Source organism: Felis catus, chromosome B2 (assembly GCF_018350175.1).
Source record: "Felis catus isolate Fca126 chromosome B2, F.catus_Fca126_mat1.0, whole genome shotgun sequence".
Taxonomy (NCBI): domain Eukaryota; kingdom Metazoa; phylum Chordata; class Mammalia; order Carnivora; family Felidae; genus Felis; species Felis catus.
The window spans coordinates 36,572,185-36,597,358 of NC_058372.1; the positions used below are offsets into that span (position 1 = coordinate 36,572,185).

General features: G+C 51.1%; 1 protein-coding gene across 4 annotated transcripts in view; it reads right to left on the minus strand.

Moving 5' to 3' along the window:
• Window positions 1-2,762: 2,762 nt before the first annotated feature.
• BTBD9 (BTB domain containing 9) overlaps window positions 2,763-25,174 on the minus strand; it is a 414,008-nt gene continuing 391,596 nt past the window's right edge. For all 4 annotated transcript variants that reach the window (XM_045057479.1, XM_045057480.1, XM_045057482.1 and 1 more), the window contains 2 exons: window positions 24,915-24,993; window positions 2,763-4,396 (listed from right to left, as the gene is read on the minus strand). In XM_045057479.1, the coding sequence (XP_044913414.1) occupies window positions 4,199-4,396; window positions 24,915-24,993 (277 nt within the window). In that variant the 3' untranslated portion in view covers window positions 2,763-4,198. The remainder of the gene's footprint in view (window positions 4,397-24,914; window positions 24,994-25,174) is intronic.

Sequence of the window (25,174 nt, forward strand, 5' to 3'; positions counted from 1 at the left end):
GGGCCACTAATGAGCACTGAACTCCTGCTGGAGCTGTTGTCAGGACAAACACACAGAATCGATGGCTGTGGCCGCAAAAATAAATGGAGCATGGCCTACGCCCGCCGCAGCCATCACCAGCGACGGCCACCCTGACCTCGCAGCATCCAGAGGAACCGACCACCTGCACAGAAGGCAGGATTAAAAGGTAACACCAAAATGCAAACGCTAATGAGGAGAAACTCCTGGAAGGAGAAGTTTAATTTTCTTTTCCTCTTTTCACACCATTCTTCCCTGTCCAAAGGGAGGTTCTTGATCGAAGCCTGCGGTGGGGCATGTCTGCTCCCTCTATTACCCAGTGGCCCTGGCACACACCATGCTCTCCTTTTTATTGCAGATGATACCTTACTTTGTTTTCTTTTCCAAGTCTCTATCTAGAAAGAATAAGTGATTACAATTTTGTTATCTTCTAAAAAAAAAAAAGGTGAAGTTGATGGTTCAGATCCATCTGCACAGCGATTTGACAATTGGGGTGAGAGTATAACTGCAGAGCAATTTTTTGCACAATTGAGAACTCTTTTTTTTTTTTTTTTTGGCCAAGGAATCAGTCTAACAAACACATCCCACTCTTGCTGAAAATAATTTCTTTTCCCAACTCTTCTAGGAATAAAACACTTTTAATGTATTTGTCAGGAATCGACACTTCATTTAATAAGATTTAAAAAGTGACAATTTAAAGAGCAATTGAGAAGAGTCCCACATTCATCACGGCTCATGGTTCTAACTAAAATCAGAAGAAGAAAACCAGAAAAAGCACTGAGACCATGAGAAAACAAGCATCTGTGTCTGGGTGGGTGTGCGCACGCGTCCTATTACAGCTGGTTCGGGTCCCAAGTGCTCGGCAGCAACCCCACCTTTCAGACCGCCTTGACCAGGCTGCCAGCCCCACTGGGACACGCCCCGCCTGGCCTGCTGTCACCCCGGCTGGCCCTCCCAGGAGCCACCAGAAGGTGAAGGCCATCCCCCCGCAAAGCCCCAGTGCGGTTTTTTACTCTCCTGAAAAACATGATCTAAGATGACGAGCAGGGGGTTCTGGCAGTGTTCTGTTTCCTGACCTGGGCAGTGGTTGCACAGTTTCTAACTGAGAAGCATCCCAGTAAAGGGCCAGGGGCCACAAGCACCCCTCTGTCTGTCTCCCCTGGGGGCCAGGCCTCACCTGGCCTCTCCTCAAACCAAACACCACCGGGGCTGCATCCTCACAGGGGTGGGGGAGCCACAGCCCCTCATCGGCCCTGGCCCCCTCATCACTGGGCCGTTTCCCTCCTCACACTTCACGGCAGAGTTAGCCTCCACCGCCTGTTGGGTTGAGGACTCTGTGGGCATCTGGGAATCCTTCCAGCTGCGTGCCAGGCTGTCTTATCTGCTCTCCCATTCAGCTCCCTTAGTCTGTTTAAGCTTCGGGCCATTTTGGTCTAGTTGGCTGCAGGGAGAAGTCCTCCGCAGGGCCAGCCAGGGCCCTGAATGCCAGTCAACTGGGGACCTCTTCTCGGCTGCCCACTCACCCCTCATTCCCCGGAGATCTGTGCTTCACCCGGCATCTGTCTGGTGCCACACACCTCCACTGGGCTCTGCAGGCCCCATCCAGAAGGCCCTGGTCCAGTCAGCAGAAGGAGCCCCTCCCTGCTCCCGGATCAGAAGGCCCATCACGGAGACGGAGCCCACTGGCCTGGTAACGGGAGGTAGACCAGAGCAGCTTCTGAGCTCTGTGTCTGCCTGGGGTCCCGAGAAGGCTTCCCTGCAGGCAAGGCCTCCAGTTGGCACCAGGAGACGGCATGGCCAGCTGATGGCTTGCAGAGATGCCTTCAGAACCACCCCACCCCTCCCGCCCACTGTCGTGTGTGATCGGCATGGCTTCATCTTCCCCTTCTTCCCTTACTGGATCAAAGTCCGTTCTCTCAAGACCTCACAGCGACGTGTGGAAGGTGGGAACACCGATGGAAATCTGTGGGAGAGAGGAGGAGACAGCAAGCCGCTGGCTGGGCAAGGCCCAGATGTGGGTCTGGTGCTAAAGCCTCATGGTCTGTGCCTTTTCGGACGGGACGGTGAGCTGCCAGACCAGCTTGGTTACCTGTGCCTGGGATGGCGACACGTACCTCGTGGGGCAGTGGGGCTGCACGGTCTGGACGTAGAGGGTTGGAACCTTCCAGGTCCTCGCCAGCCCGCTCCCCTCTTCCCAGGTCAGCAGTGCCAGCCCCCGAGCCCAGGGACTCCTCTCTGGACAGGAGACTTCAAAGTTGAGAAGGAACCCTCTGAATGGATACTTTCCAAACATCGGAACTCAGCCCTTGCTGACTTATCGGGCTCCTCTGTTCTCGCTGGGCAGGACTGCACTGCTGAAGGAAGTGCCGAGTGGACAGGAATTCTCCAGGCTAATTGGCAACCACGTGCTGAATGCTGACAAAGGCAGCGGCCAAGTCACAGAGGGCAGCCACCCACGGCAAGCGGGAGGCACTGCCATCTGTTACGGGAGCCTCCCTCCCCTCGCGAGCTGCCTGGCACCCCTCAGGGGTGCCGTTCACCCCACACAGTGGGGAAGGGGTCAAATGCGTGGGCTGAGGGCAGAGGGGGACCTGGAGCCCCCTGTGGCACGAGCAGGGACGCTGGCCCCATGGTTTCTCCTTCCCGCCAACGTTCAAACAGAAAGCCCACCTAACTTAACTGTTTAATCATGTGGTTTGATGACCCCATGTTCCCATGTCAATAGATCACTCAAAACGAAGGTATACTGGGGAAAGCATTTAGTTAGTCGGGCCAGTGGTTCTGTGTACGCCCACAACAGATATCTTTCAGACACCAGAGAAGAGCCCCCATGAAAGCCCATCTTCCTCCAAGTGGGGTCACAGGGTGTGCAGAGGACCTGGGTGTGCATCTGGGGGACCAGAGGACCACGGTGCCCAGCCTGACCGAGCTTCCCGTGGAGGTGAGTGTGACAGAGCCCTCGGGTGAGCTCCGGAGATGAGTGAAAATCAGAAGGCAGTCTGATCAAGTTCCACGGGGTAGTTAGTGCTAGACTGGAAATTACTGAGAGACATGACAGAGCCAGATGAAGCGACGGCAGTCAGGGAAGATGGTCTCGAGGAGGATGAGGAGAAAAGCTTCTTAGAATGGCTTTTCCTTCCAATCCCCAGTTGAATCGTGTGGTCTGGGGGTGAAACACAGCAACCCCCGAACTGCAAAGGCCCAGTTTTGTGTTCCAGACACCGACGGACAGGAGGGCTGCCCTCCCCCAGGCTCAGCTAACCTGTGGTGACTGGAGGGAGGGTTCCACCCAACTGGAAGCCGCTACAGACTTATATATATACATTTACATATGTGTGAACATTAAATTAGCGGGTGGCATAAGAACTAGTTCCTTGTTAGCCTCCCAAGCTTAGAGGCGAGGTACATTTCAGGAATGACAGGTGAGTCACTCAGGAACTCGAGTGACCATTAACTCCAGTGTCCTCGCACTGATTTGCTGTGTTTTCTTGAACTTCCTCAAAGGATTTTCCTGGTCAGACCGGGTGCCGTGATGAGCCGAGTCTCAGCCTCGCACAGGCCGTGTGCACAGTATCTCTGCTTCACCCCAGGCTTAACCGTTCAAAACCAAGGAAAGAAAATTACAGCATCAAAAGGGATTAAAACAAGTGATTTGCTGTTTGAGCATTTCAAGAAGAACTGGAACACCTATGATTCAGCAAATGGATGCTAACTAAGAAATAAAAAATCAGTTGCCAGGGCGATGTGTTCCATGAAAGTAAACACTCTACGGAAACCCATTTCCTACAGGGAGCCTCCAGGTAATAAAGGCCTAACATATTCTCCTCCACTTGAGTGCTGGCGGGCCATTGCTGTATTCTGACACGGGCCTGTCTACCGCTTCCTCCTGTCCCCTTTGCCCGGGTTAGATTAGAGAGGTAGGGTGTTAATGGTGGGCTTGATGAAGATTGAAGACCCATTTTCTCCCCCTTGAGACCAGCCTGATTTGAACAAATTGAGGAGAACAAAGCAGCCCCTTTCTGTCCTTGGGAGAAAGCCTGTTCTGTGTCCATTTTTGCAGCCAGGTCTGCTCCTCCCCGGAGGGGGAGAGGGGCAGTCCACAGAGATCCCTCCTGGGAGGACACCGGTTCTTGCCGCTGCCCCTGGGGCCCACCCACATCACTCCACATCTGTGCCCCGGTTATTGGTGCTGCCGGTTGGGAGAACGGGAGACGGAGCCTGGGCTGGAAGGCAGTGAGCTGCCACCGGGGGCCTGCAGGGCATGGGGGTCGAGCGGCGGCCCCACCAGGCTGGGGTCCCCCGTCCCCGACTCCTCACTGTTGTCCTCCTTCTGGCTGCTCTGCTGCTCTGGACACTCAAAGTGGACACAGTGGAACACCTGCAGAGAGAGAGCAAAGGCCGGTGAGCGACGGCCATTGTCCAGCCTCCAGAGGCTGCCGATGTCCTGCCCGCCGCCCCTGCGCAGACCTGGGACAGCGACTAACAGGTGACACATGGTTCAGTCAGGTGGGGTGAAAGTACATGGGCCGAGGGTCTAAAAGGTACAGCCAGCACGACATGGATTCCTATAGACTATTCTCACCGGATGACTCCATTTTTGGTTACCTTCATCATATGAGCTCTTCTTTTTAAATTAATTAATCCTTGCATTTGGCAGCAGGGTTAAAAGTCAACAGGGGTTAACTGGTGACAGCGCAAAACTGTAGTAAAACCCCCTGCATTGTACACTATAAATGGGTGAGTTGTATGGCAAGTGAATTATATTTCAATAAAGTTGCCCTTAAAACTAAAAAGCCAGCAGGGTGTCACCCTGGGGGAGGAGCAGCTTATCTCCAAGGGTCCAAGTGAGTCCCTCCCTCTCATGCTCTTCCTGTGCCCTCAGGAAGGGAACAGCTCCTGACGTGTAATTATCTGCTGGGCAGCATTGCTGGGGAAGGGGCTTCACCCTGACGTGGTTTGGGCCAACCTAGAATGAACACCCTCATGTGGATTCTGGACTTCAAGCTGTTATTACAAAGCTGTAATCATCAAGGCAGTATGATACTGGCACAAAAACAGACACACACATCAACAGAACAGAATAGAGAACCCAGAAATAAACCCGCAACTAGATGGTCAATTAATCTTTGATGAAGCAGGAAAGATCATCCAATAGAAAAAAGACAATCTCTTCAACAAATGGTGTTAGGAAAACTGGACAGTTGGGGCACCTAGGCGGCTCAGTTGGTTAAGCATCTGACTTCGCTCCGGTCGTGATCTTGAGGTTTGTGAGTTTGAGCCCTGCATCTGGCTCTGTGCTGACAGCTCAGAGCCTGGAGCCTGGTTCGGATTCTGTGTTTCCCTCTCTCTTTGCTCCTTCCCTGTTCACTCTCGGTCTCTCTCTCAAAAATAAACATTAAAATAAAATTAAAAAAAAAAAGGAAACTGGACAGCAACATGCAGAATGAGATTGGACCACTGTCTTACACCATACACACACACAAAATTCAAAATGAATGAAAGACCTAAATGTGAGACCAGAAACCATCAAAATCCTAGAGGAGAACACAGGCAGCAATCTCTTTGACCTTGGCCACAGCAACTTCTTACTAGACACGTCGCCAGAGTCAAGGGAAACAAAAGTAAAAATGAACTATTGGGACTTCATCAAGATAAGAAGCCTCTGCACAGCAAAGGAAACAATCAACAGAACTAAAAGGCAGCCTATGGAATGGGAAAAGATATTTGTAAATGACATATCAGATAAAGGGTTAGTATCAAATATCTATAAGGAACTTACCAAACTCAACACCCAAAAACAAATAACCCAGTTAAGAAATGGGCAGAAGACATAGATACTTTTCCAAAGAAAACATCCAGATGGCTAACAGACAAATGAAAAGATGCTCAACATCACTCATCATCAGGGAAATACAAACCAAAACCACAATGAAATACCACCTCATATCTGTCAGAATGGCTAGGATCAACAACACAAGAAATAATAGGTGCTTGTGAGGATGAGAAAGGGGAACCCTCTTGCACTGTTGGTGGGAATGCAAACTGGTGTGGCCATTCTGAAGAACAGTATGGAGGTTCCTCAAAAAACTAAAAATAGAACTACCCTATGATCCAGCAATTGCAGTATTAGGTATTTACCCAAAGGATACAAAAATACAGATTCGAAGGGACATATGCACCCCAATGTTTATAGCAGTATTATCAACAATAGCCAAACTATGGAGAGAGCCCAAATGTCCACTGACTGATGAATGGATAAAGAAGGTGTGGTATATATACAATGGAATATTACTCAGCCATCAAAAAGAATGAAATCTTGCCATTTGCAATGATGTGGATGGAACTAGGTGTATTATGCTAAGGGAAATAAGTCAGTCAGAGAAAGATAAATAGCATATGATTTCACTTATATGTGGAATTTAAGAAACAAAACAGATGAACACATGGGAAAGGGGGGAAAAAGAGGAGAGAGGGAAACAAATCACAAGAGACTCTTAACGATAGAGAACACACTGTGGGTTGATGGAGGGAGGGAGGTGGGGGGTGGGCTAGATGGGTGACGGGTACTAAGGAGGGCACTTGTGATGAGCACTGGGTAGTGTAAGTGATGAATCACCTGAAACCAATATTTCATTGTATGTTAACTAAGATTTAGATTTAAAAAAAAAAAGGAAAAGAAACCCTCACATGGAAGAGCCGGCCACCCCCAGGAGCCAGGAAAAGCTTGCTACCTGGAAGCACGACCGAGTTCTGTACTCAGTGTTGGGCCAACTATTATGTGAACAGGGCACAGCACAGAGCTCAGCAAATAAGGGGGAGGCATGGCCGACCCTGAGAATACACAGCATGGGGTGTGTGTGTGTGTGTGTGTGTGTGTGTGTGTGTGAGAGAGAGAGAGAGAGAGAGAGAGAGAGAGAGAGCCTAACATACCCTCTGTGAAACAGAAGGTGTGTGAGCTGGGGGTATAGTGACAGGGGACAGTCAGGAACTCTGTCAGAGGTGGGCCTTTGGGGAAGCTGACCTACGCCCTCCCCTGTGCACACGGAAGTTCCTTTCTTCACTAACAACCATATCCTTCTGGGGTTCTAGCCCCCTGGGGCCTGCCCTGAACTCTTGAAGGGGAGGAATCACATCCTCTGCAGTGGTGGTCTCTGGTGTGGGGTACACAGATTCACTTTCCAAGGAGCAAGCTGGCAGTTCTGAGGGAATCCGTTTCCAGATCCTCAATATCTGCATTTTCCAACACTAAGAACATGACTGAATTCACAACACCCTTCCCCACCTCACAGAAGGAAAGCACAGCCCCCTCACCTGCCCTCAGCAAGGGGCCCTGACACCTCCTGGACCCTCTGAGGGTGAAGACCCGCTCAAGTGTATTCGTGCCTCATGTAATTTTTTAAATGTAACTGGGATTTTTCCAGAACTAAAACATTTTCAAGATACACTGGCTAAGGCCCATGAGTAAAAGTTTTGCACAATGACTTTCAGATTCGGTATGCCTTATTTAATGAATTGGTTAAAATCATGTCACCAAATATTTATTCCTAGTAATTGGTCATCTTCCATCTTATAAAATGTTTATTTTTTAACCTCATATTTATAAAAACAATTGTATTTAAACTTAGTATCTCACTTCTCAACCTTAAATGTTCAAAGGATTACTTTTTTCCAAAGTTCTTTTATGGGATAAGTGAACAAAATGTTTGAAGGCCATGACTGCTGTACTTAGGAGACTCGAAGGGGAAGGGGGAAAAAAAAAGGGAGGGTGGCAAACCATAAGCGACTCTTAAATACTGAGAATAAACTGAGAGTTGATGGGGGGAGGGAGGGAGGGTAGGGTAGGTGATGGATATTGGAGGGCACCGGTTGGGATGAGCACTGGGTGTTGTATGGAAACCAATTTGACAATAGATTTCATATTTAAAAAAAAAAAAAAAAAGCTAATAGGCATGGCCTGGAGGGAAGGAGAGGGCATCTGGGGTTAGAAGTGTTCCAGGCAAGGGGCGCCTGGGTGGCACAGTCGGTTAAGCGTCCGACTTCAGCCAGGTCACGATCTCGCGGTCCGTGAGTTCGAGTTCCGCGTCAGGCTCTGGGCTGATGGCCCGGAGCCTGGAGCCTGTTTCCGATTCTGTGTCTCCCTCTCTCTCTGCCCCTCCCCCGTTCATGCTCTGTCTCTCTCTGTCCCAAAAATAAATAAAAATGTTGAAAAAAAAAGAAGTGTTCCAGGCAAGGGGCATAACATAGGGGAGGAAAGGGCCCAGTGATGTCGGAGGAAAAGATCCGAGTCAGCAGGGCCGGCGAGGTCTCTGGGGCAGGAACACCCCACGACATGCTCATCCCATGTCCCACAGAGCTGGGCCTGTACATCAGATCCAACAACAAAGACTGACCTCAAAAGGACCTGTGCTGGTGATGTGCTACTGGGATATTTGAAAAGACTCATCTGGCAATGAGGGCAGGGTGGTCAGCTTGGGGCCCACACGCTGTCCTCAACAAGGGGTGAGAGCTTTGGGCGGGAGGTCAAAGAGGCCAAGGAGAGGAGTTACAGCCCATGAGGTGATTAAAGAGAAACACACATTGATCTTGGTTACTTGTTAGAGGTGAAGTTCAGCAAAGTGGGACAAATCCAAGAGGGGTCCCAGACTTCTGAGATGAGCTGGCACAGGAGGCTGGAGCCCAGGCATCTGGTGGAGCCCAGGCAAGAGGGGCCGCACAGGCTGACTGGGGAAACTGAGAGGTGAGGAGGGCTCTGGCAGTGGTGGATCCCTGCGAGAGGCAGGAGGGGCAGATGAAGCCTCACCTGGAATGGGGTTTAGGGGTGAGTCCCATTTTCTGAGGGGCCTGATGGCACAAGAGAGTCTTAAACAAACTGGTATGCTAGGCTGGGCTGGGACAGGAACTGAGGCTGGGGGACCGATGGGGCAGAAGCCCAGCTGCTAGATCCAAGCATCCTGGACAAACACCTCGTTCTCCCTCTCATCCCCAGGCTTCTGCTTAAAGAAGTAAGTGGTGAAATTTGTAAAGTTACCACTGAACTTGGCTGCAGACGCTGAATGTGTAACTGCTTTGTAGTGATATTCATGCGAAGGGCTGGTGGGAACCTGGAACCTGTGCAGACAGCATGCAAGGCAGGCTGTGTGCCACAGGGGCATAGGGGCATGGCACACTCCCGGCCCTTCCCTGGTCACCCAGTGCTTCCTGGAGAACTGCAACCCCTGCTCCCTTGGATGGGGGTCCACCCCTTCTTTCCCTGGGCCTGCTGGCTGGAGAGGAGCCATTGAACTCTGGATCTGCCCATGTTTGGTGAGTCTGCTCCTGGATGAGGGTCCATCTGTAGTGGATATGGCACTGGTATCCTGGGAGTGGGCAGGATGTGGGGCAGGGCTGGTGGGCACCTGTTTCTCTCCCCAAGGGAGGAAGTGCAAGCAGAGGGTGGGGGGCGGGAGGTGGACGAGGAACCATCTCTCCTTTGTCCCGGGGGCTCTATGTCCTCCACGGCTCCAGTGTGTGCATGCACATGCATCGTGCACACATACACACATGTGCATGTACACACACACACACACACACACACACCCTTTTTACTGTAGAATCAAATTCACAGAAGGCAAATGTGATATCAACTGTGAGATTATAAATTCTGTGCTTACCTTCCTGCATCACTATTTTCTCCACATTCCCACTTTAATTCATTTATCTACTGCTGTTTCAGATTTCACATCTCAAACTCTAACGTGAAGACTGAGGCCATATGTCTTCAGGTCTATCCTGTTCATTTTGGCAAAGCCGGTCTCCCTCAGAGCGAGCAGATTCCACTCCCAGAAGCTCAGGTGGCCCTGTCCTCACCATGGTGCTTCCTGGGGGCCTCATGGTGCCAGCTGCCCTCAGTACTCCCCGTGCCTCCTTTCCTCTCTTTCCTTCCTCTGCCTGTTCTAGCACATCTCTCTGCTTCGGCCCATCTGCAGGTGCTTACTGGTCAAAAGTTCAATGGGAGAGCCTTTCTTGGGGGTTTTAAACTGTCTAGGCCATTGGCTCTGACCTGTACCATGCAGGGCAAATTTGAACAGCTTCCTGGTAGCAGCTATCCATCTATTCCCCTCCATCAATTTAACGTTCTCACAGCTTTTCAAGTGACAAGACCATCTTTTGGTGGGTTAGCGACAGTCCTCTGGCTTTATGAACACTCCTCTTTCCAAGTAAGGAGGGGGTGGGGAGTTCGGAGGGAGGGGATGGTGCTGTTGGGCACACCTCTGCTGCCTGGAGCCCCACCCCCACCCCAGCCCCCTCTCCCGAGTCCCTCCCTGGAGCTTTTCCTAAGCCAGCAAACATCCTGTTCTCTTTCTCAGTCCGACCGACCGGTCACACTCTGTCCCCAGAGCCCACATCTCCACCCTCTGAGAGGGAAATGTTCTGAACATGCTGTACTTACTGCACCTTCCCCTTTCCAACCCTGAACCCTTTTCCTGTCCCATCGTGCTGTTATTTGTGTAATCCCATCGCCTGCGTTCTCAGCCCCGATCTCCAGAGGTTATCCCTCAGGCCCCTGAGCTGATGCTAATCCCTGCACTGACTGAGACTTATCCCCCTCCTTCTCCTCAGTGTCCTTAATTTCTGGGTGAGCTCTTGCCCCACAGGCCCTGCGAGGCTTTAGGCTCCCTACCAAAGCCCGGCCCCCTCCTGCCCCTGTCTACCCACCTTGCAACCTTGCAACTCAAGGACCAAGGTGTGGTTGCCCTTTCTCCCATGCAGCCCTTGCACAACGATAAACACGTCAGTACAAATTCTGGATTGAAAGATAAAATTTTAAAAACTCTCAGTGAGGCTGGGCGCTAACAAGCTGGTCCTTCAGAACATGCCTCTCACCTCGGAAAGGGTCCACATCAGCGACGCTACCATCTGCTCTGCATGGTGCTGGTGAAGCCTGGGAAGACTGTATGGAGTGGGTGCCTAATGAATGCTTGCTGGCTTGCTTCTTGTTGCCCTCATTTCCACTGTCATTCCCGCTCCTAGCCTGCATTTCTTTCTTAACTTGGGTGATGCTGACTGCACAACCGTCTTTAGCCCATTTGACCCACCTGTTTTAAAATAATAGTGCAAACGGCTGTTATTCCCAACACACCTCACAATGCTGACAGCGAATCTCCACTGGCTGTTTTGTGTTCTGCTCTGGCTATTCCTCCCTGAGGAATCACAGTCGCTGCTCCCCTGCCACCAGTGGTCAGTCCTTCCACCTGAGGTAGGGCAGACCGGAGGCCGTGGAAATCCCAGCTGCCTGACTGTGCTCATGCGGCCCCGGGGTGGGCGCACATGTGACCGGACCGGGGGGATGGGGCCACCTCTGAGCTGAGCTTCAGTTTGGGACTTGGAATCCTGAGTGTCGCTGAAGGACCAATTAACTTTAACGTGGGTTCCCTGAGCATCTCCAGGGAGCCGAGCAGGCTCTGCCAGATTCAAAGGCAGCACACAAGAAACAGTTAATTTTATTAAGTCACAAACTGGTGTAGTGAGGATTTTAAGTGGAAAAGGGTGTTTTACAAATGGAAAGATGGGTAAGTCTTACCCAGAGACTGGAGTCACTGAAGAGGTAAAACGTGCAGTGGGAATCAGAACGAGCAGGCAAAGGGCGGGCGGGAGTCGGGAAATGAAGGGTGCCTCTGCGTGCCAGGCGCTGAGGACAGAGCGAGCCCCACATAGGCGGCAAGTGGCAGGTGTGACTAGAGGAACCGGGTGAATGAGGTTTGGAGGTCAGGAGGTTTGAGTGCATTCATTCACTCCACAACACTTATGATGCACCACCTGCATGCCCACCATGCGGGTCCTGGCCCCTCAGAGGGTGCATCATCTGATGAGGACAGCAGACACCTCAGTGGACAGGCAAATGGCTCTGGGCCTACAGGGAGCCATGAGGGTGTGGTAGGGTCCCAACCGGCCCGGGGGGAGTCGGAAATGCTTCCTGGGGGAGGAGATGCCAGAGCTGAGTCGGGAAGCTTGAGGCAGCCAAGCAGGAAAGGCCAGAGGAGGGAGCCCTTGGCGCAGCAGGAGAGGGGAGGCTACTGTAGCTCTAGCCTTGGCGGGGAGGGTGATGATGGAGAGAGCAGGAGGGTGCAGGCTGGGTGCAGTGGGGTCATGGCCCAGGGCAGTACCATGAGGGACTGGCCAGACCTGGGTGGGGAGCAGGGGACAGGGGCTCTGGATAGAAGAGACTCTTAAAAAGGGATTAAATTTAAAATATTACAAAAGAAATACATGTTTATGGTGACAACTAATAAAAGTGGTTAAAGGAGGAGGGTAGATGACAACAAACCCTTAAACACTGAAACCCCCTGATGTAGACTAGCAATTTGGGATAAACAGAAAGAGTCCTTTTTAAAGGAAGAGTAACAGAACTGGGTAACAGATGAGGTGAGACCGACACAGGAAAGAAAAGGCTCCGGGGATTCTCTGGGAGGACAGAGATGGCAGCAGCGGGTCCCAGGGGGTTCCCGGCTCAGCCAACCTCCGAGGGCCCGTCCTCATCTTCAGATCCTTTCCCTGCTTTTGTTTTTCACACTTCAACTGCCCCACTGAGCACAAACACTGACCAGGCGCTAAGCAGGGGTGCCCCTGCCTGTAGGAGTTTACTGTTCTGCAAAGGAGGCAGCAGTGTGCCCAAGGTCACATGCGTGGTGGCATTCTGCCTCAGGGCCAAGCAGCTCTGAGCCGGCTCACCCGTCTGCAGAACGGTGTGCAGGCTGGGCTGTGGTTGAGGATCCACCCACCCGCCAGCTGAACCTAACACAGTACGAAGCCAACACCCGCCACGTCCTGGGCTACGGCACCTCACCACCATCATCTCGTGCAAAACTGGGGTTCCCCCAGTCGGGACCTTGGGCACCCAGAGAGGGGGCCTAACTGTTCTCAGGACCGGGGGTGGAAGGCAAGCCTGTTGCGGGGAAACTGGCTCCTTCCTCGGGGGTCACGTTGGTCGGAAGGGGCCTGAAGCGCCTCCCTCCTCCTGCCGCAGGACCCCTGCTCTCACACGGAAACCAGGGGAGGGAGCGATGGCTCGGGGGCGCAGGGTGCCATCGGAAGTGTGCCGCCTGCCTGCCACACCCTCAGGCTGCTCTGCCCAAGTGCACCTCTGGCCTCCCTCTAGGTGGAACAGCCAGGTTCTGAGTTTCTCTTCGCTCAGAAGCTTGTGCAATTCAATTTCTTTCCTGCGAACCTTCCCAAGACTGCAATACCCCTCGGAAACGATGTGACCAAAAGTGAATGAGGCATACAGGGCAGAGTCGCACTACTGATTTATGCAAAACCATTACGACCGCCGCCGCATCATTTTCCCTTCCCCTTTTCGGCAATCATGTATCCCATTAGCCTGTTTGATTGCCGCCGCTCACAAAGGGGCACCTTCGCTGAACCAGCTTCAATGGCCTCTGGATCTATCCCTGGAGAGGAGCCGGCTAATTTGGAATGTAGTCGTGTGTATGAATCCGACACAGCCTTAGTCGCTATCCGGGTGTCCTTTTTTTGGTAGCTGCTGTTTATTATCACTTTGCCTTTCCTCTCTGGGAGCCATAATTTTCGACATGTTTGAGATAGTCTGGGGTGTTCTTTTTCCCTGTGAACCCTGGAAAGGATGAGCACAAACGCTCTGGCCTCTTCTCGGTGACGGGCTGGCTCCTCGGCTGGCCGCTGTCTGCCGCCTTTCATTACAGGGACTCCCCAAGCACGCTGTGCTCGACACATCTTCAAGGGTTTTAGAAGCAGAGAAGCCTCTGCTAATTTTCCCAAGTTGCACTAAGAGTCCGCCGTGAACTGTAGCAGAAATTGGGAAAATTTAATAAATGTTGATCCGTGGCTCTACCTTGCTTTTCTGGTTTCTCCTGAGTAATTTTCACAGACTGCTTTCATGCCAACCAATACAAATAGGATTCCTGACCCAAGCTTTCAGTTTACATTTCCAAGGTGACATATCTTTATAAAATAGATACCACCTCGCAGTGATATCTGCCCGTAAGTCAGACACAGAGACATGGCTTCTGAATTATGCCACCCTGAAGACTGCCGATCTTTCTTCACCCCACACCCACTGCGCGTTCAATGAGCACTGACAGATCCTGACGCTGGTGACAACTGACATCTTTCTTACACTCACCTCAGGGGCAGAGGTCAAGAGTCCCTCTGTAGGCTGCGGGGATGTTTTACTTTTTGTTCCTTTAAAAATGAAGTCCAAGTGTCTCCGACAAAACACCCCTTTTTATAAACAAAAGTTCTGTAATTGTACATCTGAACAGCCCAAACCATTGTTTTCAGTTAAGAAACCCTCTTCAGAGGGAGATATTTCCAGATTCTGAACAATACTTTTTCAGCATTGCTTACGGATGATAGGATGCCAACATCGTTTTGCACAAATATTTAATCCTAATACATATAGAAGTACATTTCTTGGTGACCCTGCTTTTATATGGCAAGATTTTAAACTTTCCAGTATCACTTTCCCATATTCATGTAGGCCAGGGCACCCACAGATCCCTGGAACTTCACTGCTTGGAAGGTTCCGGAAAAAGAGTCTTTCCAATACCTATCAATACAGGCAGCCCCACAATCCCCAGTTACCGTTTTTGATGTGTGCACACTCCAGAGTTCCAGGGAGAGCGATTTACTCTCTTCGTAATTAAGTTGGCCCTGGAGTATTAGTGGCTTCTTTTTATTTTTGAAAAACTAAGAAACAGAAACGGGAAATGTTCTAGCTCCCAGGCAGAGCCTGGTAGGTGTGGCCTTACCAAGGCCCTCTTCCCACATCAAGGGAGAGTCTGTCTGTGGCCACTAGCCCCGGAAGGCCGGCACGCGTAGCCCCAGCTTTCCGGGAAAGTTCTTCACTTCCTCCAGGTGATGTGTGTCTGCTCCGCGTCGCAGCCCCCGCTGCTTGGAGATTTCGGGCCGGCTGCTAACTGCTGGCTCGGCACTAGGATGCCATTCGAGATTATCCTCACAAGCCGGGTTATCTCCCTTCTTCGCTGCTGGGAGGCCCCACGCCTCACCCACTCAGGTTCTTTGGGCGCCGCCTCCCAGGGCAGTGGTTTGGTGCCGAGTCGGTGCGGCTGCAGCACGGCACACACGAGGACCTTGCGGATCGCAGCGTAAGTGCAATGACACACGCTCACTGCTGGGTCGTTTTCCCTCTTCCCAAGCAAGTCTTCCATAATAGGCATTTAAGAACAAAGATGCCTAGAACAGGTCTTCTTTTGTAATTATGCTACAAATTAAGTATCTTCCTGCTTTTTCTGTCTCACTAGGAAGGAGACTGGATTTAAGATCGAATTCACTCTCCTTATTTCAAAGACAAGTGTCCTGAGAGCCAGGGAGTGAAGTGACTTGTTGGGGGGGGGTCACAGAGCTGGTCGGGGGGCGGGGAGGCTGGCACCAGTGCTGGGGTCTCCTGGGCCACACTCCACGAGGCCCTCCCTCCCTTCCTTCCACCCTCTGCTCTCTCCTCCTCCGCTCGTTCCCTACTTTGCTAGCCTGCACGTCAGGGTTATTTCTCAGAGCTTACTTCTAGACCCTCTCCAGCCCTTTCTTCTTAGCCCGACTTCTGGGGTACTTGACCTGGATTGCGAGCTACATGTGTACTCCTTAAATCCACATTTTTGTGTGGATGGCACCTGTAACTCCTGCTCACTGTGCCCTACAGTATCTTGTAACTAAATGCTTCCACAGACTTTCCCCCAGCCACCACAGCCCTGCCATTCTCCAAGGTCATGGGGATGACAGCCTGGTGCAATCTTTAGCTCCCCCTCGTTCCTCAGATGCAAGTTGTCACAGGTGATTCCTGAGAGCTTATTTTCCTCAGAACACTGCACTGTAGCTATGGCCCTCAGTCTGATTTATGGAGGGGCTACTGTGTGTGGGGCACGGGGCTGGGTGCTAGGACACGAAGATACCATGACACTGTCTCTGCTCTCAAGAAGTGCGGTGGAGGGGCACCTGGGTGGCCCATAATTAGTATCCAACTCCGGCTCAGGTCATGATTTCACTGTTCGTGGGTTCGAGCCCCGCATCGGGCTCTCTGCTGTCAGCACAGAGCCTGCCTCAGATCCTCTGTCTCTCTCTCTCTGCTCCTCGCCCCTCTCTCAAAAATAAACATTAAAAAAAAAAAGGACAATATAGTGCGGGACCCAGGCAAAGCCTCTATTAATTAAGCAAACTCCTAGGTGCCAGGCTGGCTTACCTGTCCCCATGCCCGGGCCCTGCTGTTCCTGTGCTTCCCTGGTCTCTGGCCCCACACCTGGTCCCGCCCTTGCAAATACCACCTCCATCTTGCATATACCCCACAGGGCATCCAGGTGCCACCTGAAACCTGGCTTGTGCTCGTTCTCTTCCTGAGCAGGTTTTCTTTGTGCACATCTCTTCCCCATCACTGCCACATGATGCCCCCAGATGGCCCGGTTCCTTCTCCCTGACAGAAGTGGGAGTCTGAGGGCTGACACTGCGTCTCTGTCTGTAGGTCTTCCGAGGGAGAGGCTCACTGGTCCACTTTCTCTGTATCTCTCTGCGTCTCTGCCGCTGGGATGTCTGCTTCAGTTCTGGTGCTGACCGACCGGAAGTTCTGGCCTTGAGAGCCAGCCTATGACTGCTGTGACGTGCACCCGCCTTTGGAAGCTTAGAGCACAGCCTCCGGAGGATGCTGCCGGGGAAGTCCCGGGGGGACCAGAGAGGGAGTGATCAGACCTGGTGGGGGTTTCTGGGAAATAATTATCACCAGGCCAGGAAGGAGGCTTTTTCGTTTTGCTTTGTTTCTAAAGAGCCCATTTCCCTGTTTTTGTTTTTTTCCCTTCACTAGAGCCACATGTTGCTATGGGAACGAGGATGGCACTGGGACCCACGGCCACTCACCGGCCTGACAGAAGCCTGTAAATAAATTCTGCCTCACTCCGGGCTCCGCGCTGAGTGGTCCTGGAGGGCAGCTCAAGCAGCCACTTGCTGACACTCTGTCCTGCCGGTGCCGGCGTGCGCAGGACCCTCCTGCAGCAAGCTCGCGAGCTGACTGCTATTCTGCCACGGCGAGCACGGAGCGCGCGGGGCAGTCTGCAATCGCCCACCCTCCGCAGCCCTCCACGACGCGATCTCATTCGTGTCTATGGGGTCCCCGGGGCCAGGATCATCTGACCCATTTCACGGATGAGGAAACCCCCTCCTCCGGCCCCGGCCCCCGCATCCACGCACGCCAGCTGTGCTGCTTGGGCTGGCAGCCCGCACTGCCGTCTCCGCCGCGGGCTGCCCTCCACGGTGCCACGAGTTCAGGCGCCCCTCCCGTGGCTGACTTCCACCAGGCGCGAGGCTGAAATCCCTCTAAGGAAGGGCCCTGCCGTGGTTTCTCTCCTAGGCACTGGCTGGCACGGGAAGTGTGCCCACAGAAGCCACTTGCTAAGTCTGACTGTGCCACGGCAGAGATGGGCTCACTTCTGGGGCTTTACTATTTATTGTGCATTTGTGGGAGACAGCGCAGCCTGGATGTTTTGAGAGACCAATTACCCGGATTCAGGGACACCTTGGGTGGCTCAGTCAGTTAAGCGTCCGACTCTTAATCTCGGCTCAGGTCACGATCTCACAGTTTGTGAGTTTGGGCCCCGAGTCAGGCTCTGAGCTGACAGTGTGAGGCCTGCTTGGGATTCTCTCTCTCTCCCTGCCCCTCTCTCTCTGTGCATTCACGCGCTCCCTCTCTCTCTCAAAAACAGACTTAAAAAAAAAAAAAAAGATCAATTACCTGGATTCAAATCCTCACTCTGTCACTCACCAGCAGCATGACACAGCAAGTCACTTAACATCACTAGGCTTTAGTTTCCTCATCAAATTTTCCTTTTTGCTTGAAACATTTTGGCTGTGAAAACCATGCACCAAAGAGTACATGCAAATGCAAATGTATAGCTTGTCGAATAACTATGTAATGAAAGCCACGCAAACTTTCAAGAACCCAGGAACATTGCTGGTGTACCTTGGTCCCTCCACATGGCCGGCCCTTCCTGATCCAAGACTCCCCACCCTGAGGAAGCCACAATTCTGGTTTTAATAATAATAATTCCTTTGCTTTTTTTTTTTTTTTAAGTTTTACCACCTGTGTCCACATCTTCAAATGTGATAGGTTACTTTTACCTGTTCTTGAAGTTTTAAGAACATAATCCTAATTTACGTATTCTTTTGTATCTGACTTCTTTCCCTTGGCATGCTGTGATGTTCATCATGTAGATCACAGCCCCCTGGATGACGTACTAGGCTTGGCTTATCCATCTCCCTGGACAGATGACTGGGTGGTGTCCCACTTCGGTCTGGTATGAACGAACGGTGCTGCTGTGAACATTTTCATTCTTGCATAAGAGCTTCTTTAGAAAACACACACGAGTGTGAGATGCTTAGTCTTAGGGCAGGCATGCAGATGTTCAACTTTAGTAGATCTTACCAAACCATCCTCTCCGGCAACTACAGCAGGTCATAACTCTCACAGCGCTGGATGTGAGTTGCCCACTGCTCCTCATCTTTGCCAACACTTGGTACTGAGCTAATTCACTTTTAAAAAAATATTTTATTATTATTTTTTAATATGTATTTATTTTTGAGAGAGAGAGCATGAACAGGGAAGGGCCAGAGAGAGAGGGAGACACAGAATCTGAAGCAGGCTCCAGGCTCTGAGCTGTCAGCACAGAACCCAACGTGGGGCTCGAACCCACGAACCATGAGATCGTGACCTGAGCCGAAGTTGGATGCTTAACTGACAGCCACCCAGGTTCCCCTGAGCTACCTCATTTTTAAAAAGTGAATGAGAGTAGAATCTACTTCCATATGACAGTTAGATAGTGTAATAAACCTAAAGGGTTTGGAATAGAGCCTGCCACACAGTAAGTGCTCAGTACACATGAGCTCCTGTTTTTTAATTTGTAATAAGAATAATCATTACAAAGGGTCTTGAACTAGGACGTGCTGAGGTATGTGGCTTATTTACCTTTCCGCTTACAAAAGTGACTGGTTTAAGAAACTCTTCATTGTGACTACAGAAAGTCTGCCTTAGACCACCACAGTCTCTTGATGGTGAGAACCTGTATTACTGAACCCTTTACGTGGCTGACTGATGCACAAGGGAGACTGAACAATTCCTTCACTCTCTCAGCCAACAGGTACTCTATGCTGATGCGCACCAGGCCCATGCGAGGTGCCTGGGATACAAAGATAAATATGACACAGCCTCTTTCCTCAGCTGCACACACACGGTAGGTGAAGTGGGACCCTGACAGCAGCCTATGGACCATCAGCCCTATCCTCAGCTTCTGTTGACTTGGCAAAGGTTTGCATGTGGCTTCTTGGGAGCGGGACCCCAGTCTTTCTATATTGCAGATAGTTTTTTCTATAGTCTTTTTGAGCCCCCAGGGGCCATCTGTGCCCCTGAGCTCTCTGCCTACTGAAAAATCGCTCCAGAACGTGCTCTCAAACCCGGGTTCCCATCCAAGCCATAAGAAGAAACAGGTACCACTTCTACTTCCTTTAATACACGGACAGATTTGCAGACAGCTCTCGTCTGGACCTCGTCTGGCCTCTGAGGATGGAGGCGTGTCCCTCTGTGGTCCTGCTACGATAATTAATGAAATGGAAACGAAGGGGTCCACGCGAGGTGCTGCTTCAAAAGCAGCAGGGCTCCTCCACGGTCTCCAGAGCTGAAACTGGAGATCTGCCGTGACGTTTGTGGTGTTGTTGACAAGGCCTGGGTTGCAACCGTTTCCAGACAAGAGAGCCTCAGAAAGCTGAGCAGTACCTGCCTCCTGAACATGCAGAGTTGATTAGCAGTTGAGGAAGATGGGCAACCGCGCGGGAACGACCGCACGACTGCCAGACTGGCGGCTGGGACCACCATAACGTGACTGAGGAAACAGCCCAGGAGGACCTTTCGGGCCACTGGCCCTGGGGAGAATCAGACAAATGGAAACAACTGAAGGAGAGCAGGATGAGAGGGCGGGCGTGCTAAAAGACGCGTGTCTGCCATCTAGTGCCAAGCGTGACAAGAAGACAAAGGAAACCCTGCGAGTGGGCAGAGAAGACATGCAAGAAAGGCAACCGAGGGTAAAGGGGAGAAACGCGAGCCGTGTGGGAAACACGCCAAGCACAGGGAGACTGCGGAGCAGGGGATGACAGAGCACACGCTGGCGGGGAGGGAGAGGAAGCGTAAGAAGCGAAGATAAGTGACAAGGATGATGCCAAGTACACGAGGAGCGGGAGGTCACACGAGGCAGCGGTGGAGTCTGTAAGGTAAGCGTTAGGGAAATTTATTGACAGAAGTCGTAAACGTAGCTAAAAGATGCAATGAATTCGTTGCTGCGGTGCTCACAAAGGATAGATGAGAGACAGATGCCAGCAGCAGACACACGCTTCCCAGAGGAAAGGGATGAAATGCTGCAGGAAATTAGAAGCGTGCCAAAACAGGTGATCAAGAAATCTGAACCTCCACAGTGGCTGAGGCTGCTGTCACCTGAGAGCCCAATCGCAGGGAAGCGGGGAAATCTACATGCAGCGGTCGCAGGCGGACCTCGAGTGCAGGAAGGCCTGGCTGGTTGGGGTGGGACGCACACCCACGCTGGGCAGGAAATCCCAGGCTGTTTCAGCTCAGAGGCCTCTGCTGTTCCAGCAGCAGCCGGGATCCGGGGTCGGGGTAGGTGCCAGCACCACAGCCGCAAGCTGCTAGTAGCCCCAGCCACTGACACACTGTGTGGGCCACTTTCCACCTGCCGCCAAAACAGACCGCCCGCGCCCCCCAGGAGTGTTCAAGTCAGAGGAACCTCTGAGCTGGGCCTTCCCTGCCATCCCCTGTCAGACCTTCTCCCTGGAGGGGGCAGCACCTGCAGAAAACAGTCTTCCCTGGGAGATGTGGCAGTTACCCACATTCCTCTGTTACCCACACATGCTCAAAACCAATCCCATCTACGCTTCTTGAAATTAGCACAAAGCCTGTGGCTTGGTAACATTCAGTATCTAAAGGTCCTGCTTCTGATTAAATGAAGGCCACAGGTGTCATTTGGCAAACAAGCAGTGACAGGCTGAGGAAGTTCTGCTTCTCCCTATACCACCCTCAACTGTGACACAGAGGGGCCCAGACCCCAATATCCTGATGGCAGATTTCTGGCTTCCATGGGACTAGAGATGGGCTTACCCTGGACCCCATCTCCCTGCCATCCTGTTTTCCTGACTCTGCCCCCAGCCTCCTTTCCCTGGCTGTCCGTGCCATCACGGCTCTCCTCCCGGGCTGCCTTCCCCAGGAGTCCTGCCCCACCAACCCTAGTCACCCGTCTTCCCATACTACAGCCTTGTCTCTCACACCTCTGAACATCACCACCCCAACTTAGACACATTCCCACTGTTCTCTAAGATAGGTGATACTTTTTCCAAAACTAGTATGCTGTAGGAGAGAATGCTTTGAGAGCTGCCATATTCTTTAAAGAAAAAAAATTTCTTTTGGTTAATATTTATTTTTGAGAGAGAGAGACAGAGTGCAAGGGGGTGGGGGCAGAGAATGAGACACAGAATCTGAAGCAAGGCTCCAGGCTCTGAGCTGTCAGCACAGAGCCTGACCTGGGGCTTGAACCCACGAACCATGAGATCATGACGTGAGCCGAAGTTGGACACTCATCTGACTGAGCCACCCAGGGGCCCTGAGAGAGTGCTAGATTCTTGACACTCAGGGAGATTCAGCACTTTTGCGTCTTCTTGTGTGCTCTGAGAAAAGACAGTTTGTGGGTGTTGCCTTATGATCCCATTCATTATTCATGTTATGATTTCAGATGTTTCCCAGTTGGCAACACCACATTGAGGCTTTTTTCCCTGAACAATAACTGACTCAGTCAGGCAGCCTGACAAGTTGCTGCTCAGCCAGATGCAACAGATCACCGGTTAATTAGTCAACCTGTACAGACGGGCTGGTGAGTGTACTTGGAGTTCCCTGCATAGACAGTTCTGGAAACTCATTGGGGAAGAGAAGGTCTTGCACTCCAACTTTAGGGTTCTGTAATGGGAAATTATTCCTCATTTGGTTACTGAGGTAGGTGACAGTGTTGGGGCTGAGTGCCGGGAGACCCTCCTAGATACATCCCAGTGCTCCCTGGCCTTCTCTGACCTAGAATTCCTTCTGCTGGAATACTAGACTGCAGAGTCCCATGTAGGGATTAAAGACAGAACTGGTTTGTTGTTTGGGGATGTATTATATGAGAAGTGACTGCACATGAAAAATATTCAATTTTAGCTTGATATATTATGTGAAGATAAATTTTTTTCCAACTTGGTAAATAAAAACACATAACTTAATGTAAGTATAAGTGGCAAAAAAATTGGGATTTATTGGCAAAATTTAAAAAATATGCTGAGTAATGTATGGGACGGTTGAATCATTATATTGTACACTTAAAACTAATAATAACACTGTATTACTTTACTGAAATTACAATTTTTTAAAAAGATTAGAAAAAAATTTTAAAAAATAGGGTATTTGGTTTGGACCTCAAATATACATTGATTCAGATTCAAATTTACTTTTGTTACCTCATCAAAAAAAAAAAAAAGTGCTTTTATGACCTGATATTTAGAGTTCTTTAATTTTGTGCCTTAACAAATATCAATTTGTTTACTTTTATAATTTTCAGGTTTGGTTAGAAATGAAGAGGTAAGAGAGAAAGTTTCAGACTACTGTTTATAAGCTCTGCCCTCTAAGAAGCACACTGTAGGCACACTGTTCTAAATGAATAAAATGCAAATGCAAATGAATAAAAAGGCAAAATGAGTATAAATTATCACAATATTTTCAGTTTGGAGAATGTGAGTTGAAGTACCAGAAACACCCTGGTATGCTCTGGAGAATTCTGATTTGACAACCACAATGCACGAACCCAGGGCCAGCTATGTAATGTGCAGGGCTCAGCACAAAATGAAAATGTAGAGCCTTCTGTTCAAAAAAGCAGGAATAAAGCTTTATGTTTTCTCCCACAGTTCCTCTCTTGACCAGACACAGGGTTTTCTTTTGCTACTTAATGTTGCAATCCCTTGGGCAAGGGGACTCCGAGGCCGGGGCAGACCCACATAGGCGCCTGGGGCCCAATCCCGTGACTCAGGTGAGAGTCACACCAGACCCTGACCTTCCCTGCGAACACGCTGGGCCTCCAGGGGGAGTGGAGTGTGGTGAGAGGCATGGGTCAGGCTAGGAGGGGGAGGCTGGGCAGGTCTAGGTACCAGGGGTCAGTGGGTGGCTGAGAACCTGTCCTGGGAAGGTGAGAGGGGGCAGAGGTGGGCCTGTGTGTAAACTGAGGCTCCCGGCCCCTGGTGAGTGCCCCACTTCCCCATGGGGCTCCCATTATGAAAACAAATTCACAGGTAAAATTGTGAAGAATTCAAGATGGTGCTGGAGAACATAAACCCCAAGCACAGAGTCCCCTTCTGGGTGTGGAGCCTCACGCAACTGCCCTGGTCACATGCCCATGAAGCCAGTCTTGTGCCAAGCTGAGAAATACCATGTTGAGGTGAAAACTACAGAATGGTTACTATTTTGATGCCTTTCATTTCCTCTTGAGTTCCAGCTTTCCTGTTCCTTATGATTCCTGTCTTTTTTTAAGTTTATTTATTTTGAGAAAGAGAGAGAGAGAGACAGAGACAGAGAGAGCATGCACACACACAAACGAGAGTGGGGGGAGGAGCAGAGAATACCAAGCAGGCTCCATGCTGAAGCATGGAGCCCGACATGGGGCTCCAACCCACTGGACTATGAGATCATGACCTGAGCCAAAACCAAGAGTTGGACGCTCAACCAACCGAGCCACTCAGGCACCCCGTGATTCCTGTCTTTAACTAGCAGTCCTTCAGAGGTTCACACTCAACACTCATGACTGTATAAAAGGCAAGGGTGTAATAAGCAGATGGAATCAACAGAGTGGCCACTAGTGCTCACTCAACACCCAAAGAACAGAAAAGGTAGTAATGAACTTACAGTTGACTGACACTATTCACATCTTAAATGGTGTGACTGAATCCGCAGGTGCCCCTGTGAGCTCACTGGAAATCCATATTGTCGAGGGGATGACGGTCCAGGCGTGCCTGGCTCATGTCTGGTTTACACTTGCCGTCCTAGTGTGATTATGGATCATGCCCTCCCTCACACTCAAGTGTCCTGGTTTCTCTGTTCACCAAGGGCACTGTCTTCTCTTTCCTGATCCAAGGGATCCAGTGCATTTTTTCTGGGGCCATTTACATTCCCGAGAAAACAGCCTGGCGGTTTGAGGCTCAGACCCATCACCTGACTGCTGCCCTGACTGTGGGTACCCAAAATGGGGGGGAAACAACCTGCCCACTCTCCCCCCGTTAAATCCAAAAATGAAGGGACGTCTACAAACAACATGATCTGCTGGGACGATCCAGACCTGGACACCAGTGGAGGAACAGGCCCACTCACAAACATTTATGTGCAGTCTGGCCCAGGACAGAATAGACAGGCAGAGAAAACCAGCAACTGTCTTCCATGGTGGTCCCGTGGGGCCGGGGTCCCTTAAACACCATGTTCAGAGCACTGAGGGACCTCTGAAATAGCTGTCGTCTGGGAGGGCAGAAGACTTGAGGACAGGGTTGTTTGACCTCTCAAGGTCTCTGTGGTTGCAGATTCCATAGGGAGGCTGGGGGGAGTAAGCAAAGCCATAAGAGTTGGCTCTCATTTCCCAGTGAAGAGACATCTAGAAATGATAATGATATCCCCACTGTGCAGGAGCAGGACTTGCTTCTGTACCGAGCTGTCTGAACAACAGGCCATTAGCGGGGAGAACAAACAGTTCCACTTAACTCGGGATGTAGCATTTACCTGGACATCATGAAACAGCACAGCGTCTTTCATGAAAGGAGACCCTTACCTCATTTGCTGTGTTGTGTGTTCCCACGATTCGGATGAAGGAGGCAGGCTGTCTTTCAAAAGTTACAGATTGCCAGGACCTGTGAGAGGAAGCACAACCATTTGCCTGGTTAGACTGTACGGTTAACCCTGTCGGCAGGCAGGGGGAGCCAGGTGCTGAGGAAGGAGGGTGCCTGTCCTCTATCCTCAGGAGGCCTGTGAGGTGGCAGGGGCGGGGGTGGGGAAGGGGAATGGGAACAGGGCTCTCCCTCATGTGTGCCT